The sequence below is a fragment of the Cygnus atratus genome, chromosome 7 (genome assembly GCF_013377495.2).
Source record: "Cygnus atratus isolate AKBS03 ecotype Queensland, Australia chromosome 7, CAtr_DNAZoo_HiC_assembly, whole genome shotgun sequence".
Lineage (NCBI taxonomy): Eukaryota > Metazoa > Chordata > Aves > Anseriformes > Anatidae > Cygnus > Cygnus atratus.
Genome location: NC_066368.1, coordinates 13,558,775 through 13,573,183, shown reverse-complemented (window position 1 = coordinate 13,573,183; position 14,409 = coordinate 13,558,775). Strand labels below are relative to the sequence as shown.

Sequence of the window (14,409 nt, the reverse complement as noted above, 5' to 3'; positions counted from 1 at the left end):
TGCTGCTTTGGATTTACAGGAAAATCTAAATATTTCCAGGACCTACTGCAGATAGCTACAGTACTTGTTGATACCTCACCTAAAGTTTCACTGAGGGTATCCCTCACGTGGCATGTTGCTCATGTTGCAGAACCAAACGGCATCACATCACTTTGAAAGCAGAGATAGCTTAAGTCTGCCAAGATAATTTAAGTGCCCAGGTCTCCATCTCACTGTAGAAAGGACAGGAAATACCTGGTTACAGATTTAATTATTTCTGTCACCATCCAGTCCTTGCTTTCTGTTTCTTACAAGAAGCTTGGTAATCATCTGAATAGCAAAGAACATTTAAGACTATTCCTCACAAAAATATGCAGAGATAGTGCCTTTGCTCTCACTATGTAGTATTTTTCTTGGGAGAAGGTTTTTGGACAGGCTGCCAAGGAAACCATGGGAGGAATTGAAATCCCCCATCAATTGACGAAGAGCCTGGGTCTCTTACCCTGATGACTGAAAGACAGAAAGATTTAAGGCATCCTCCCGTGATGCGATGCTGGTGCTGTATTCAGGTACCACAAGTGCAGCGGGAAGCTTGCTGTGGTAGGGCTCATTGACAAAAGAAATAAAGGAATACAGGAGTACTGCCCTGCTGAAGAGACATTTCCCTGCTTGTACTTCTGGTGAAGTCATTGAAGAGGGCAATGACACAGCTCCTTGTGAGACAGCATCTCAGATGCGGCATTGTAAAAAATATCATTCTCCGAGCTTTTCAGAAAAAGCATGGATTCTTTTCTTCTTACCTCTTAGAAGAGGTAGGACCTAGTGAGAGCTTCTGGTGGACTAGTTTCCCACTCACATTCTGTGAATACGTTTCTGCATACGTTAGACATTGTGAGTTACTTGGACCAAAGATGTGCAGATTTTGCTCAAGCTGTGAAGAGTCAGTCACCCCATGGTAAAGCATAAGAAATAAGTAATTGCTTATTTAATCTCTGTATTTGCTGGGGATTTTCTAAGGAGTGTATATAAAAATAAAAAATAAAAAAGAAGGTATTTATCACAGATACTCTAGTTGAACACCTTTCTATTGTTAGTAACACTGAGCAGGACCCCTCCTGCCCACCTAGAATTGCCCCCACACCGTGCACAACATGCAGAGCTGCTCTGCAATTAGATGCTTGCAAGCAGACACTTCCCTCACATTGAAGTGACAGAGATTGTGGGTTCCTGGATGTCAGCCTGCAGCACAGGTCACTGATTATTTCTGTTTTTTAAGGTGTATCAATGAGCAAGGCTTTGCATGGGTGCTGCAGAGGGGTCTGTCTGCACAGTTTGCTCTGGGTGGCTGTCCTGGCTGACTCCATCCAGCGCAGTTCTTGTTGGACCCCATTCTAACAGAAATCGCTTCCTTCCTTTCTTCTCTCACCCTCCCTTCCCCAGCTGATAACAAGACGAAAAAGAAAGTAGCTCATCGGGACAGGAAGCAGGACTTCTCTGCCTTCAAGCAGACAGACAGCGAGATGAAGGTTAAAATATCACCGCAGCTCCTCCTGGCAATGCACCGCTTCCTGGCAACAGGCAAGTGTGGATTATCTGTTTTCACGATCATGCCAGAGCCTCGGAGGCAGTTTGTCAGCAAAGGCCGGTGAGGTGGGTGGGACAGTGCAGGCGGGAAGGGAGGCTGGATGGTGGGGTGACAAATAATGCCACTGTTGTGTTTTTCTTTTTAAATTCTCTCCTCTCCTGTGTTCAGTGTCGGCATGAACCCTCTGAGACATTTACCAGGGGTGGACCAGTAACTTTAAATTGGTCTGAAAGGTAAGGATGAATGCCAAGTGCCGCACTGCATGTCTAGAGTCCGTCAGATTAACGACTAGCAAGTGCACCCCATTAGGAAGAGCTCAGGGAACAAACCACAGACGACTCGATACCACTGGCCAGCTGACTGTAATTGCACTCTGGCACTTCATCCAGAAAGAGATGCTGGACTTTTTGCAGGAAGGTGTAAACCTGTTCCATGAGACTTTTTGACTCGAAGTGAAAAACAATCCCGACACACTTAATGCAGACTGCACAGGCAGTTGAACTGTACTTATAAAAGTGGATTTTCTTGCTGACTTGTGTGACCTCCGTTGATGGCTCCAGGTTTCAGAGGACAGTTGTCTCCATCCCAGATCACCTTGATGTTTTAGCCCTTGGGTGGGCAGTCTGGCAGAGAGGCCAGGGGCTTGAATGGTTTCTTGCAGCTGACATTGCCTTCCGTCGTAAAGTTGGTCCCTTCACCTCAGAGATGAGACCTGTTAACAGGAGAGCTTGTGGAAAACATACCTTCCTATTGCTCATGTTGTCTCTCTTTGACATATAAAGACTTCTCATGTGCAGGCCTTTCAGACGGGCGTCTTTCACTGCTATATTCGACATATATTCATGGATTGAAATTCATTCTGTCTCAAGCTGGCCAGCTCAAGCTGGAAAGCAGTACTTCCCCTCCTCTTGAGGTACAGTAACTGCCTGCCTAGATGCTCCCAGTCTGCCTTCGTGCTTTATTTTGCCTCTGCGACTTAAAAGAAACACGTGCGTGATCGGTTATCACTCCTCAGCTGAGGGACAGTAAATCCTTAAAAGGCTTGGACTCCTGCGGCTCATGTGCATGTGAGCATGTCCTTGGTGAAAGGAAACAGTTCAACGGGAAGACGCGGATTTAACAGCAAGCAAAGCGTTGTTCACCTAGTTGTACAAGACTTGGTGGAGTTCCCTAAACACCTTCTCAACAGACATAGTCTTACAGTGCTGCGTCTCTGCTTGTTTTGTGGATGAAAGGATTTTGTAGCTTAAATCTGGCAGTGAAGCCACTGCTAAATAAGATGAAAGCTACAATTTTGGTTTCTCTGTTCTAATTTGAGAATAGTACCTGGAGCAGATGAAAGGTGCTGGGTCATTAACGGTCCTGTTCTGAAAGGTGTTAGGAAAGCTTATCAATTTGCATGTGTCTATCTCGACATCCCTGGCCTAACTCTCTCACACAAGGATAAGCTTTTTCACTTCAAGCAGCTGCTGTTGGGAACACTGATGACTGAAGAGCAAGTGGATAGGGAATGTGTTCTGTGTGTCAGGTATTAATCCCACGTGGTTTGAACTGACCTGCACTGTGTCTCACTTTGAGTAACTCTTCCCATGTGAACCGTGGCAGCTCAAATTGTCTTTGATTTATGTAGAGCATCTATCTAGAGCAACTTTGTAGGCCCCAAACTCTGATTTTTTTTATAGAGTGCAAAAAATGCAGTAACTTAATACCTTCTGAGGAAGGAAAAAGTGCATTCAAAGGTTCTCTGTGCCCCAGTTGTAAAGCTCTTCCCATTTACAACTCTCCAATGAGCCTGTTCGACTGTGATTTCACTCTCAAGTGGGCAAGACTGCCTTTCTTTTTTCTTTTCCATTTCAGATGGACATGGTTTTTGGTTGTTTTGAAAAATACTGCAGTAATGAAGGTTGAGGCGTTCCTGTTTTTTTCCCCTTACAAATCTAACAGTCTCAAAAGACAGGAAGCCTGCAATTCCATAATGGATCTCTCTGCATCCGTGTGTCTTTTATAGGCAAATGCTTATTAACGAGTATTGCTAACTTCTTGCCAGGCATATGAAGTGTAATGCCAGGTTGTATCTTTTGTTATAGAAGTAGAAGCCTTTGGTCCATCCCAGATGTCAGAGAAGATCCTTCTCAGGCTGCTAAAACATCCCAACGTTATCCAGGAGCTGAAATACGACGAGAAGAACAAGAAAGCCCCAGAACACTACCTCTACCAGCGAAACAAGCCTGTCGACTACTTCATTCTCATTTTACAGGTCAGACATGTGATTATGTTGCTATATGCAGTATCATGCATCTCCTGACATACTGCTTTTGCTACCTCTCTTGCTGAATTTTATCTTCTTTCAAGCACAGGTTTGGAGCTATGGTTTGTGGTAACTGCTTCTGTCTCCTTTATGAGCTTACCAACTTGAAGAGCTCAGCTGCTTTCAGCCTCAGTTAAACCTGCTTTGATGGGTAGACAGTGCTTCCCACTTCCAATCATCTGTTTAAAGTTATTTATGCTTTAGATATTACTAGGATCAGCAGTGCAAAAGAATCCCTGTGTACAGCTAGCATTGCTTGGAAAACAGGGGTACAAAACATGTCATGTCAGTAGGAGCTCGGCCAGGATGCTTTACAAATGTATTTTTTGGTTTGAGCTTGGCCAGGATGCTTCACAAATGCATTCTTCGGTTTGCAAAAGGAGGCATGGGGAGTCTGACAGTTCGGAAAGATGGCGTTTTTTCCATGCAATTGTGAAGTCTGTATCTTTAGTGGTGTGCTAAATACAGGTTTTAGTGGGGCTGTTGCGCCATCTACTGAACCCCTGCCACCTCCTGCCACAGCCCCTGCAGTTCCCTGGGCACCCTGCCACCTCAGCTCTTGCCCTACCCTGAGAAAGTTGCATTTGGGTGATTTTCAGATTGCAACCCTAGGGGGTGTGGAAGGACTACTTTCTGTTTGTTCGCTACAGGGTCGTTTTCAGTGCTGATTATCTCCTAGGGTCTGTTAGTTGGCAGGAACATTCTAGCACTGTTTGAGCAGGAACATTTTGCTGGAGAGGTACTTATGTTTCTACCCTGGATAACTGAAATGAGTTTTGGTTTACAAACATAGGCATTGTAGCTGAAGTGGTAACGCAGGGCTAGAAATCTTCCTTACCTTTGCCTTAAAAAAAAAAAAAAAAAAGAGTGGGTGTCAGGGGGATTAAACATCATTAGTGATAAACAATGAAGAAAGCACTGGAATATGATATTGGGGATTCAACATACCTCTCTTTTAAAAAAGAATTAGGTTGTTTTTTGTTTTTCTTTTTTAAGTGTTTGAGGAGCCACTGGTAGCTCTTTAACTGCTTTTTCTTATGTGCTGAATTGTTGCAATCTAAAATACTCCAGAGGCAAGATAATGCTTCTGGATGAGGTAATGCTGCAAAGCTGTAAGTGGAGGACATGTGCAATCTAAAAGAACAATTGGTTCTTTCTGAGCGACTCTTCAGTCAATAAATATTTAGTAAAAACAGTGTGCTAAGTCTATAATGCATTTGGAAAAGTGAGTTTTGCAGTAGATGCATACTATAAAAAATGGTGACGTTGGTTCTGCAGGGATGAAGAGGATCAATACTCTGCTTTTGTTACTTAAAATATCTGGTCTTGGGCATATTCTCTCACCCGGAGATACCAAGAATACCTTTCACATTAAAAGCATACCAGAATGCAAACAAATATGTATTCTGTGCATTAAATTTACCAATTTAATCTCTGTAGAGTTACTGCTTTTGTTGGAAAGTCACTTGTATGCAAGTTTTTCTTTAGCTAATGAGAAGTCCTTCTGTAGCAGTTTGAGATTTGGTTTTGTCATTCTGTTCTTTCAAAATTCATGTCAGAGCATTAAGCAGGGGAAAAACAGAAACCGTAGATGCAAGTGTTTAATCAGGGCAGCACACATCTGATGGCACGTGTGGGGAGTTCTTGGCTTTTCAGCTGCTGTGACTATGCCAAGCATGCCTTACCTTCTTACGGCCACCTCCGGGAAGTGCCGTGTGTGCTGACAGAGCAACAGCGCTGGAGATGAAGCTACACTTGCTGCTAGCTACTAGCTTGTATTTGTTTAGCTGCTAACCCAGACTGACTGTATGTGAAGATCAAAGCCCACTTGCGTTTCTTGCGTATGTGTTTTGAAGACCTGGCCTTGGCTGGTAAACAACTAGTAGCGACAAGTAGGTTGAGAGCCCCGTTTATAACCAGTCTTGGCCTGGGTGACCAAGTTGTACCTACTGGAAAGCTTATAATGAACAAATAAGCTACTTATTGGTGTTGTGGAGTGAAATTGATTTTCAAAGGGATTATATGAAGAGGTTATTTGTGATAGCAGGAAAGTGGATTTGTGAGCTAGGCTCTCTCTTCCTGTTAGATCAATTTTATGGTTTTTCTGATCTGGGACAGTTAGGAAAACTGACAGTATCAGGTCTTACGCAGGCTGATTTCATTTGCATGTTTTTCTGCGTCAGTACAGTGCTATAAAATTAAAGGCATGTTTATATAGTTTAAATAACATTTAAGGCAATAAACACACAGAAATAAAATCTTTTGGACTTACTTTCATCTGATTGTGTAGATCTGATGCTCGATTCACTTAGTACAAGTATCAAGTCTGCCCTTTCCAGCCTCGCCAGAGGGAAAGCATTGCAGGTAATTAGGCTGTTTGCCTAAAATCCCAACCTTGGTGTAGTTCAGCCTGAAAGGTGCTTGAGATCTCTTTTTTCTGCAGTTACGTACTGCAACTCTCAGTACAGTATCAGTAAAGATGGAGGTGAAAGGCAGGTCCCACTAAGAAGGCGATTATTTCTTCCTACTTACATCCCAAGTAATTGGGATGTTTCCAGCTACGTTTGATAGTGTAGCTTCTGTTCTCCTTTGTATGATACTAGCATGCGATGTTAAACGTTTGGTTCAGACCACATCAGAAACGGGTGCATAGCATGGTAGGATGGTGGTGTATAGCTTGGGAAGCACTGAGGGTCCTTCTAGACAAAACTCTGCAAAAGAACAGGATCACAATGTAAGGGCACCAGAATGTGTAAAACTGCCAGCAACCGACAAAACTAAAATAACCCCAAGACTGCTGCTTCAGGAATAAGGGCTTTGTTTCTGTGGGAATCTCAGCGGTGAAAGTAGACGGCCTCCTCGTGTGTTGTCTCCCGTCTCCATTTCCTGTGTTTGTGTTAGAGGGGGCTTCATGTGAATGGGAGCCACGGCCCCAAATGCGTAGGTGTCTCAGGACCCCAGATGACTGGGGTCCCCCATATAAGCCTGTTGTGATATTGAGGGAGGGTTTTTTTTTTTTTTTTTTTTTTCCCCCCCGCACTGGGGACAAGCAGCCTGGCAGCCCTTGGAGCATGTCAGTGTACCACCCGAGCTGCTGTGGGGACCCTGCTCCTCTGCAGGGACTCACATGGCCACAGGGAACCAAAGACCAGAACCACCCAGGGAACGAGACTGTTTTGCCCCCGGGGTCTATCTCTTTTCAGGCATCCTTACAAACTGCAGGGACCATGACACGACTTAGTGACGTCAGGGAAAACTAGCTGTTGGGGCTCAAGTCTGGTCTTGTGCCTCAAGACCCGTGGTCCCTTTTAATTGCAGCTCTCTCTCCTTTTCCTTAACAGGGGAAGGTGGAAGTGGAGGCTGGGAAGGAGGGGATGAAGTTTGAAGCTGGTGCTTTTTCCTACTATGGGGTGATGGCCCTCACAGCATCGCCAGGTATGTCCTCTTACCTTCTGCTTCTGGAATGCACTCGCGCACAAGCCTGCCTGCTGCCGCGTGTGTGGCGGGAGGGGGCTGCGCAGGGCATCCCCCGCTGCGTCCTGCGGGGCTGATGCAAACAATAAACTCCTTGCTAGCGAAACTACCTGCCTGGCACAGCATCTCTGGGGGGCACCGACACTCGTGGCAGTGCTAACTCTGAAAGCCAAGCAGCTGGCAGCGGCCTGCAGGCTCCCAGAGGATGCACACAGTGGCCTTAGCGAGGGAGCTGTTTGGTGATGGCTGGGAGCTTTGTATTCTCACTGTAGCATAGCAGGGATTGAATTAATGAGAATAAATAATTAGTAGCAGAGGGACATCTAGTGGTGCAGCATACAAACAGCCTGCTGGTTTTGATATGGTTGCTTTACCAACTGTTGTTTCTAAAGGCATTTTGAGGGAAATGAGGGCAGTGGGACAAGGAAAAGAGATTGTTCCTGTAGCTTGTGCAGAGATATAGCTGAGAGATCAGCAAGGGGGAGAGCTGGCAGCTGAGGCTGAGATGTGAGTGAATTCCCAGTGCATAAACAGTAGCTGCAGAGCCCAGCATCTCACAGACACAAGTCAGGGAGTTGCCTTATCCAGGAGCATGCTTCAGTGCTCCAGTGAGTAACATCCTGCTGTCCCTTTGCACTCGCTGCCGTACCTGGTCATGCGGTTCAGTGCCAGCAGCATCACCTTTTAGATCACAGAGATCTTGGTCTTGATTTGGCATCCCCAGCCCTGGTAGAAGAACTGGGGCCTTAGTGCTGGCATTGGCCATCTGCTCACCCTGTCACTTCAGGGAGATGTTCTCATGCAGAAATCACTTCCTCCTGTGTAGAGGCCCAGCAGATTCGTGTTCCACTTGAGAGGCAGCTAATTATGCTAGTAGGTTAATGGGAACTCTCTGTATGTATGTGTACATTTGTATATGTACACCAGTGAATGGGCTTTGGAATGAAACTTGCTTTGTAAGTTATGAATTTAGCCATATTAAACTCTACAAACATCAGCAGTTCCCATGGAAGTTTGAGGTGCAGCTGATAGCTCTGTGTTGCCATTTTACCAATCCTCTACTGGCTCTCTGTTAGGAGCTAAAGAAAGAGTAATTCTTCTTTAATTATGTGCACTTTAATCAATCCCGCTTATACCTTCTGAGGCTTGACAGAAGTGTGCAGACCATTGGGTGGATTTTAACTGTACAGTAGCAGCAGTCTTCACGATGAATCATATGTAATGTGTATGTGTGTACAACTGAGTCATACCCTTGCTGTTTCTTTGACATCGAAGCTCAGGTTTTACAATATGGGCCGAACAGAGCTGGCTTAGGCACGAACAATTCTCTCCTCCCAGACCTACGCTTGGAAATCATTCGTGGCATCTTTTTTTTTTTTGCCAGCATTGTTCAGTTTGAATGTTCTTGTGTTTCTGTTTTTCTCGTGTTGCTAACCCTCCCTGCAACCATGCCACTTGCCCCAAGTCCTGTGAGATCAAATGGCCCCCCCTTTCATGCCTCTGCCCTGAAATCCATCTTGGATTTGTTTTGTCGAACTAAAGCATGTACATTATTTTAAATTAAACTTGGCTGACCTTGGATTTGTTTACGTGTGGTTGATTGGCTTTTACCAGTAGCAAACCCGTCCTTTTGCTGACTTTTCCCCCAGATTTTAGAGAATTTGCTTTATGATGTCTTGAAGAATCAAGAGACTTCTGTTAGGATGAGCTCATAAAAATAAAAGTAGTTCTTGTTGCTCTAAGTAGACATGAAAGCTCATTTAGAGTACAAACCCTTACAGAACAAGAGAAAACTGTTCTTCCCCATCTCCTGATGAGATGTCATGTGCCTGTTTTCCCCACCTGGAATATAAAGCCAATAACAGGAGATTAAGGCATGTTTTCAAAAAATCGAACAACAAATCAGCGAAGCTTTCATTAACTACGGCTGGGGAGGGGTTGCAGTGATGATGAGCAGTACTTTTCCCATTCTGGTAGGGATGAGCTTGGAGAATCACAAGCTTGCTTGACTTGCTACCGAAAACTTGGAGTGTCCTTTGGTTTTATTTCAATTTTTATTGTATTCCAATAAGGAACTGCACCCATGAAAGCTCTCTGGCTTGTTTTAACTCTTTGCCTTCCAGGCTGGAGTGGGCACCACCGCTCCTTTTGAACTATTTTAAAAATGAGTGTACCTTGTTGGACCATTCGGTGCTGGATGACCATTCAAACTATCAAGTGAAAGTTGTTCACTTCACTATAATTCCACAGGCTTGTTCTTTGGTTCATTCCTAAAACTGTTTAATTGTCTTTTTTGTTGTTGTTGTTGTTGTTTATTTTAACCCTTTACTTTTCCACAGTTGATTTGCACTTTTGGTTTTAGTTCTTCAGTGTGTGAACTGGCTCCCTCCCCTGTCAAGTGTGGATAGCTGCCGCCTTTCTGGTCGTGATCTCATCCTTTTTCTCTCCCTCTTCTAGTTCCCTTGTCCCTGTCTCGTACCTTTGTTGTCAGCAGAACAGAGTTGTTAGCAGCAGGTTCTCCAGGTAAATCCGCATGCTTCTATTTTCACCATTCTTGTGACTGCCCTGATGCCATAAAAAGTCAGCTGCAGTCTGTATTTATCTGACCCCTTTGCTCGTTAGGGAGAAGTCCAGCACAGAATTATGCCTCGCAGGTAGGTATCCTGAACTTTCGTTTGTGATAACTGGTAGCAACATGAAGGAGTCATCCAGATGGGAAGAGCTGAAAACACATTTAAGAAAAATGTATTTGGTAATGTGCACTTGTTCTTGTTTCTTGTATGTCAACTGGTGGAAAAGTAGAAAGGGAGATTTTTAAAGAAGGTGTTCTCTCCCAAGCTGAGATTTAAGAACTTAAAAATTTCCTGAAGAAAATGCATTTGGCAGAGGAGAATGTCTGCTGCTAAACTGCCTTAAAAGGAGAAGTCCTTTAATGAAAGAATTCTGATATTCTCATACGGGCTAGCTCTATGGTTTGAATGCAGTCTGGCCATTTCAAGTGCTCAGAAGCTTTATATTTTCTTTCAATGAGGTTAATGCTGTGAATCGGTACAGAGATTTACTGAGTGGATGGATTTGCAATGGAATGTGCAGTAAGGCTGAGGGAGCTCCTGTGGGTTTTGGTTTCCATTTTGCTCAAGACCTTTCCTTGCTGAATGACCAAGTTGATTGACGTAGAAATCCCTTTGGAGAGCAGAGACCAAGGAGACAGCAAATTGGGCCAAAATGAGCTCTGAGATGTGGCTGAAAAGTTAGAAATTGGGAAAGGCCAAGAACCGAGCTTTGCAGACGCTGCATGCACAGAGCAGTTGAGAAAGATGGAAACCCACCAGGAGAGTGCGTAGGAACAGCAGAATCCTAAAATAATCTGGGCCACCCTGAACATGTTTCTTCCCTTTGAAGTTTTCTTTTTCAGATGAAATGTGTCTTTCCCTGGACCTAAAAGCAAACAAGATAATGATATGCATATTTAAGTGAAACATCTAAACGTCAGTACATATCATGCAATTCATAAACTTTCACCATCTGCTTCCTGTATTTTTTCTGTCTTCTTTTTTTCAGTTTTGAAAATGTATTTCACCATCAGTCCTTAAATTAGTCTCATGCACTTTCCAAACAAACTACAGGTTGTTGCCCTGCAGGGGATTTTTTCCTGCCCTTTTAAAGTTTCCTGCTGCTAAACTTAAAAGAAGGGGGAGAAATATAATCTTTCTTTAATTAAAGTACCTGATAGCTTTCTTTTAAGCTCGGTGGCTTTGATTATCTTTTTTAGCTTGGTTCTTTTGTTTTGCCAGGTCTTCTTTTTTTTTTTCTTTTTTCTTTTTTTTTTTTCTGTTTCGAAATAAGTGTATACCTTGCACATGCAGGTTGTTTGCAATATAAATGCCAAGCATATTTTCCTAGCTTTTTGTCCCAACCAAAAAAAAAAAATCAGTAATGGAAAATAAAAATGGGAAGAATCTCCTTCAAAAGGAACTGATATGGTGAGCCTGGTCACTATGACAATGTCGTGCCAGTTCTGATGAAACCCAGGCCTTCTGCTGGGTCCTTCTAAAAAGGATCCTCTTGTTAGATCCCAAATTGGTAACATGGTTGCCTTGATATTTGTCATGTGGTTTGTGCTCTTAATCCCCAGTATATAAAGGTGAGGAAAACCGGGGTAGAAAAGATCTGTCTGGGCTGGGGACTGGCAGGGCGCTGCTCTGCCAACACGGACCTGCCTGCTGCTCCGTCTGTCATCTGCCCTTTGTGTCCTCCCTTCTTGAGTAACTTCTCCCCACTGACTTGTACGTGGGTCCAGAAGCAATGTCCTTTCCCTCTTATTTTTAGCAGTCATATTTCTTTGTTCTGTCCTTTTGTCCAATTATTTTAATATGCTTTGTCATGTAGCTCTCTGTCCTTAGCTTTTTATTAGTAACGTACTGTGAGACACCTGGTGAAAACAGAGGGCAAATCGGAGTCAGGCCAATGTAAAGCTGTTCCAGGTGGAAACCTTTATCCCAAACAGCAGTGATGCTGTTCCTGTCACACACAGCCATATTTTGTGTACGCAGGTGGGAAAGACAGGCCAAATTCATTCAGTCTTCACGCTTGTTCTCCAGAAAGGCTTAGAGCACCAAGCCCTGTGTGCAGACAGAGGTTTGGTTCCTGGCAGCAGTTCCTGCAGCCCGCTGTGGCTTTCAAGATGGCAAGTGGCTACTGAGGAAAACCTTGCAGGGCTCCGAGTGCTTCCCTCTAAGCCTCTGCTTGGTGTTACCATAGGGACCTGCACTAATTCCTCATAGTGCAGAAGTGGCAGAAAATTTGCCAAGCTCTCAGAACCTGTATTTTTCCATTCCCTTTTCTAAAATTGTAGGACAGAAGACGTCAGTGGCATTGCAAGTGGGAAATAAAAAAAAACAGGGCTGATAATCCACAGTCACGTATCTAGAAGCATCTAAAGAATTAGGTTTAGGGAAGACTAGATGTAGAGATGTGGAACAGGCTATGTCATTTTGGCAAGAGAGATTATGTTCACAGTGATTAAGTGGCAAAGGTAGGATTGAATTTTAGTGAGCTTTTTTTAAAGACAATTTTATACATTAAAAAATCATAAAATTTGAAAAACTTACAAGGATGTTGTTGATTTGCTCAAAGAGGCTTTGTACCTTAAGATTATGTGAAAATGATGCCTCAGCTGAGAACGGAGATCATGTGGGGAGTAGCACAGATGACATGAAGTTACAGTTTGGTCTGGATGGACAAAATGGAACTGCAGGAAGATCCAAAAATTCACCAGTCCCAAAGAGTTCTTTGATCTTTGTATGTGTGCACCCAGGGAGAAGCCCATCTGCAGACATGCTTGGGATCTCTTTTAGGATGCATTTCTGCATGTCCTCCTGTCATCTGAGTCACTGTGTGGGTGGAAGCTAGGGGTGCAAAATGCCTGTGGCTTGCTGAAAGCACGTTTACATGGGAGGAACTGTGGCCCATCACATTCTTAAGGGTAGCTGCAAGATTTTCAAGTGAAACCCTACAGTGCTTAAAGGCCAGTGATGGAAAATATCTCTAGTTTACGCCTTTCCTGTCCACGTCTCTCCTGGATGCAGATTTTTCTGTGTAGCATGGACTGTTTTCCCTGCTTTGCTGGCTGGTGTGCACCATGTGGAGCTTGCTCCCCTTCATGGAGTTTTTCTCCCTTCAAGCATCAGGGGGTACAAGGGGGAACATTGCTGAAGCAATCATCACGTGGACTGTCCTCCGGTCCACTGAAGACTCTTATCGCTCTGATACTTTTAAAAATGTCTGTTCTAACCCAGGAAACAAGGCGGTATTTGCAGGTACCAGGTGTAATAAAATGGGCTAACTGTTAGCTGGGACTGACTGTGGATGAAAGGTCTGGTACGGATTTACAACTATAAACCATTAAGAAAAAAAAAATCTATTAAGCATGGTCTGACTATCAAGAGCTCCTGTAAGGGAGCCTTGGGAAGTTGCCTTTCTCTGGTGGTCACCACTCATCGGCAGGAGCACTGTGACCAAGTGTGCACAGGGCACATCCACTGTAGCACAAACCAAACCAGGTTTGTTTAAATCCTACTCGTGATGTTGGCTACCAGCTCTGGATTCAAAATATGCTCTTTTTCTGGGTCGTTTTGTTGTTTAGCTGCATGTCTACGTATGAGTAGGTTAAGTATTTGCAGATGTTCTGTGTTACTTTGAGATTTATTATGTCCCTTTGAAACTGGTGGCTTTAAATGTTTTCTACTTGATTTAAGATGTCTTTTGCTCTTGCCCATTTCTCAGCCGAAAACAAGTCTCCACCTCGGCCCTGTGGCTTGAATCACTCAGACTCTTTAAACCGAAGTGATCGCATCGATGCAGTGACACCGACGTTAGGGAGCAGCAACAACCAGCTCAATGCGTCTTTCCTCCAAGTGTATGTTCCGGACTACTCAGTGAAAGCACTCACAGACATTCAGTTTGTCAAGGTAGGAAAAAACCTGATAAAGCCCCAGGAAAAAATCTGGGGGGCTGGGCTGGGCTGATGGGATGGAGAGCCTGGGGAAGAGAGGTCCCTCTAGATTGCTCTGTAGCACTATGAGTAAATAGGTTTATGAAAACAGCCACTAGAAAATCACTTTCAAGTACTTTTTCTCAGTATCTGCTGTCCGATGATTTGTCTTCAGTGTTGCTCTTATTTAGGCCTGTAAGTAGGTTGGTCACACAAGTTTCTGGATTTCAGGTCCCTTGAGGAGAGAGAATAGAAAATACCCTCTCTGCTTTTAGTCCTGAAAGACGTAGCTTGTGAAGCCTTTGGAGCCCTCTGAATGGAGATCTTACAGCAGCTGACAGCATCCTTTTCTAGAGGACGAGACATTTTGTGTTCATTGCAGTTTTTATTTACTTTTGGTTTTGGTTTTTGTTTGGGGTTCTTGATCTTACTTTCTAACCTGTCATCCTTCTTGGTGTCTTGGGTGTCTTGGACATTTGTCTTTATCTTAACTTCACGTTAGGCTCATGTCTCACACTACCAGTGAGTGGCTGCACGAATACAGCTCTGTCCCCCAGCATGGTGCATCCC

At 44.0% G+C, this 14,409-nt stretch overlaps 1 protein-coding gene across 1 annotated transcript in view; it reads left to right on the top strand.

The window, feature by feature from the left end:
- The window catches only part of CNNM2 (cyclin and CBS domain divalent metal cation transport mediator 2), a 113,410-nt gene that overhangs the window by 96,473 nt on the left and 2,528 nt on the right, over positions 1-14,409 (top strand). Inside the window, 5 exon segments of the mRNA XM_035547588.2 lie at positions 1,420-1,557; positions 3,652-3,821; positions 7,214-7,307; positions 9,804-9,869; positions 13,632-13,816. Of these exon segments, the coding sequence (XP_035403481.1) occupies positions 1,420-1,557; positions 3,652-3,821; positions 7,214-7,307; positions 9,804-9,869; positions 13,632-13,816 (653 nt within the window).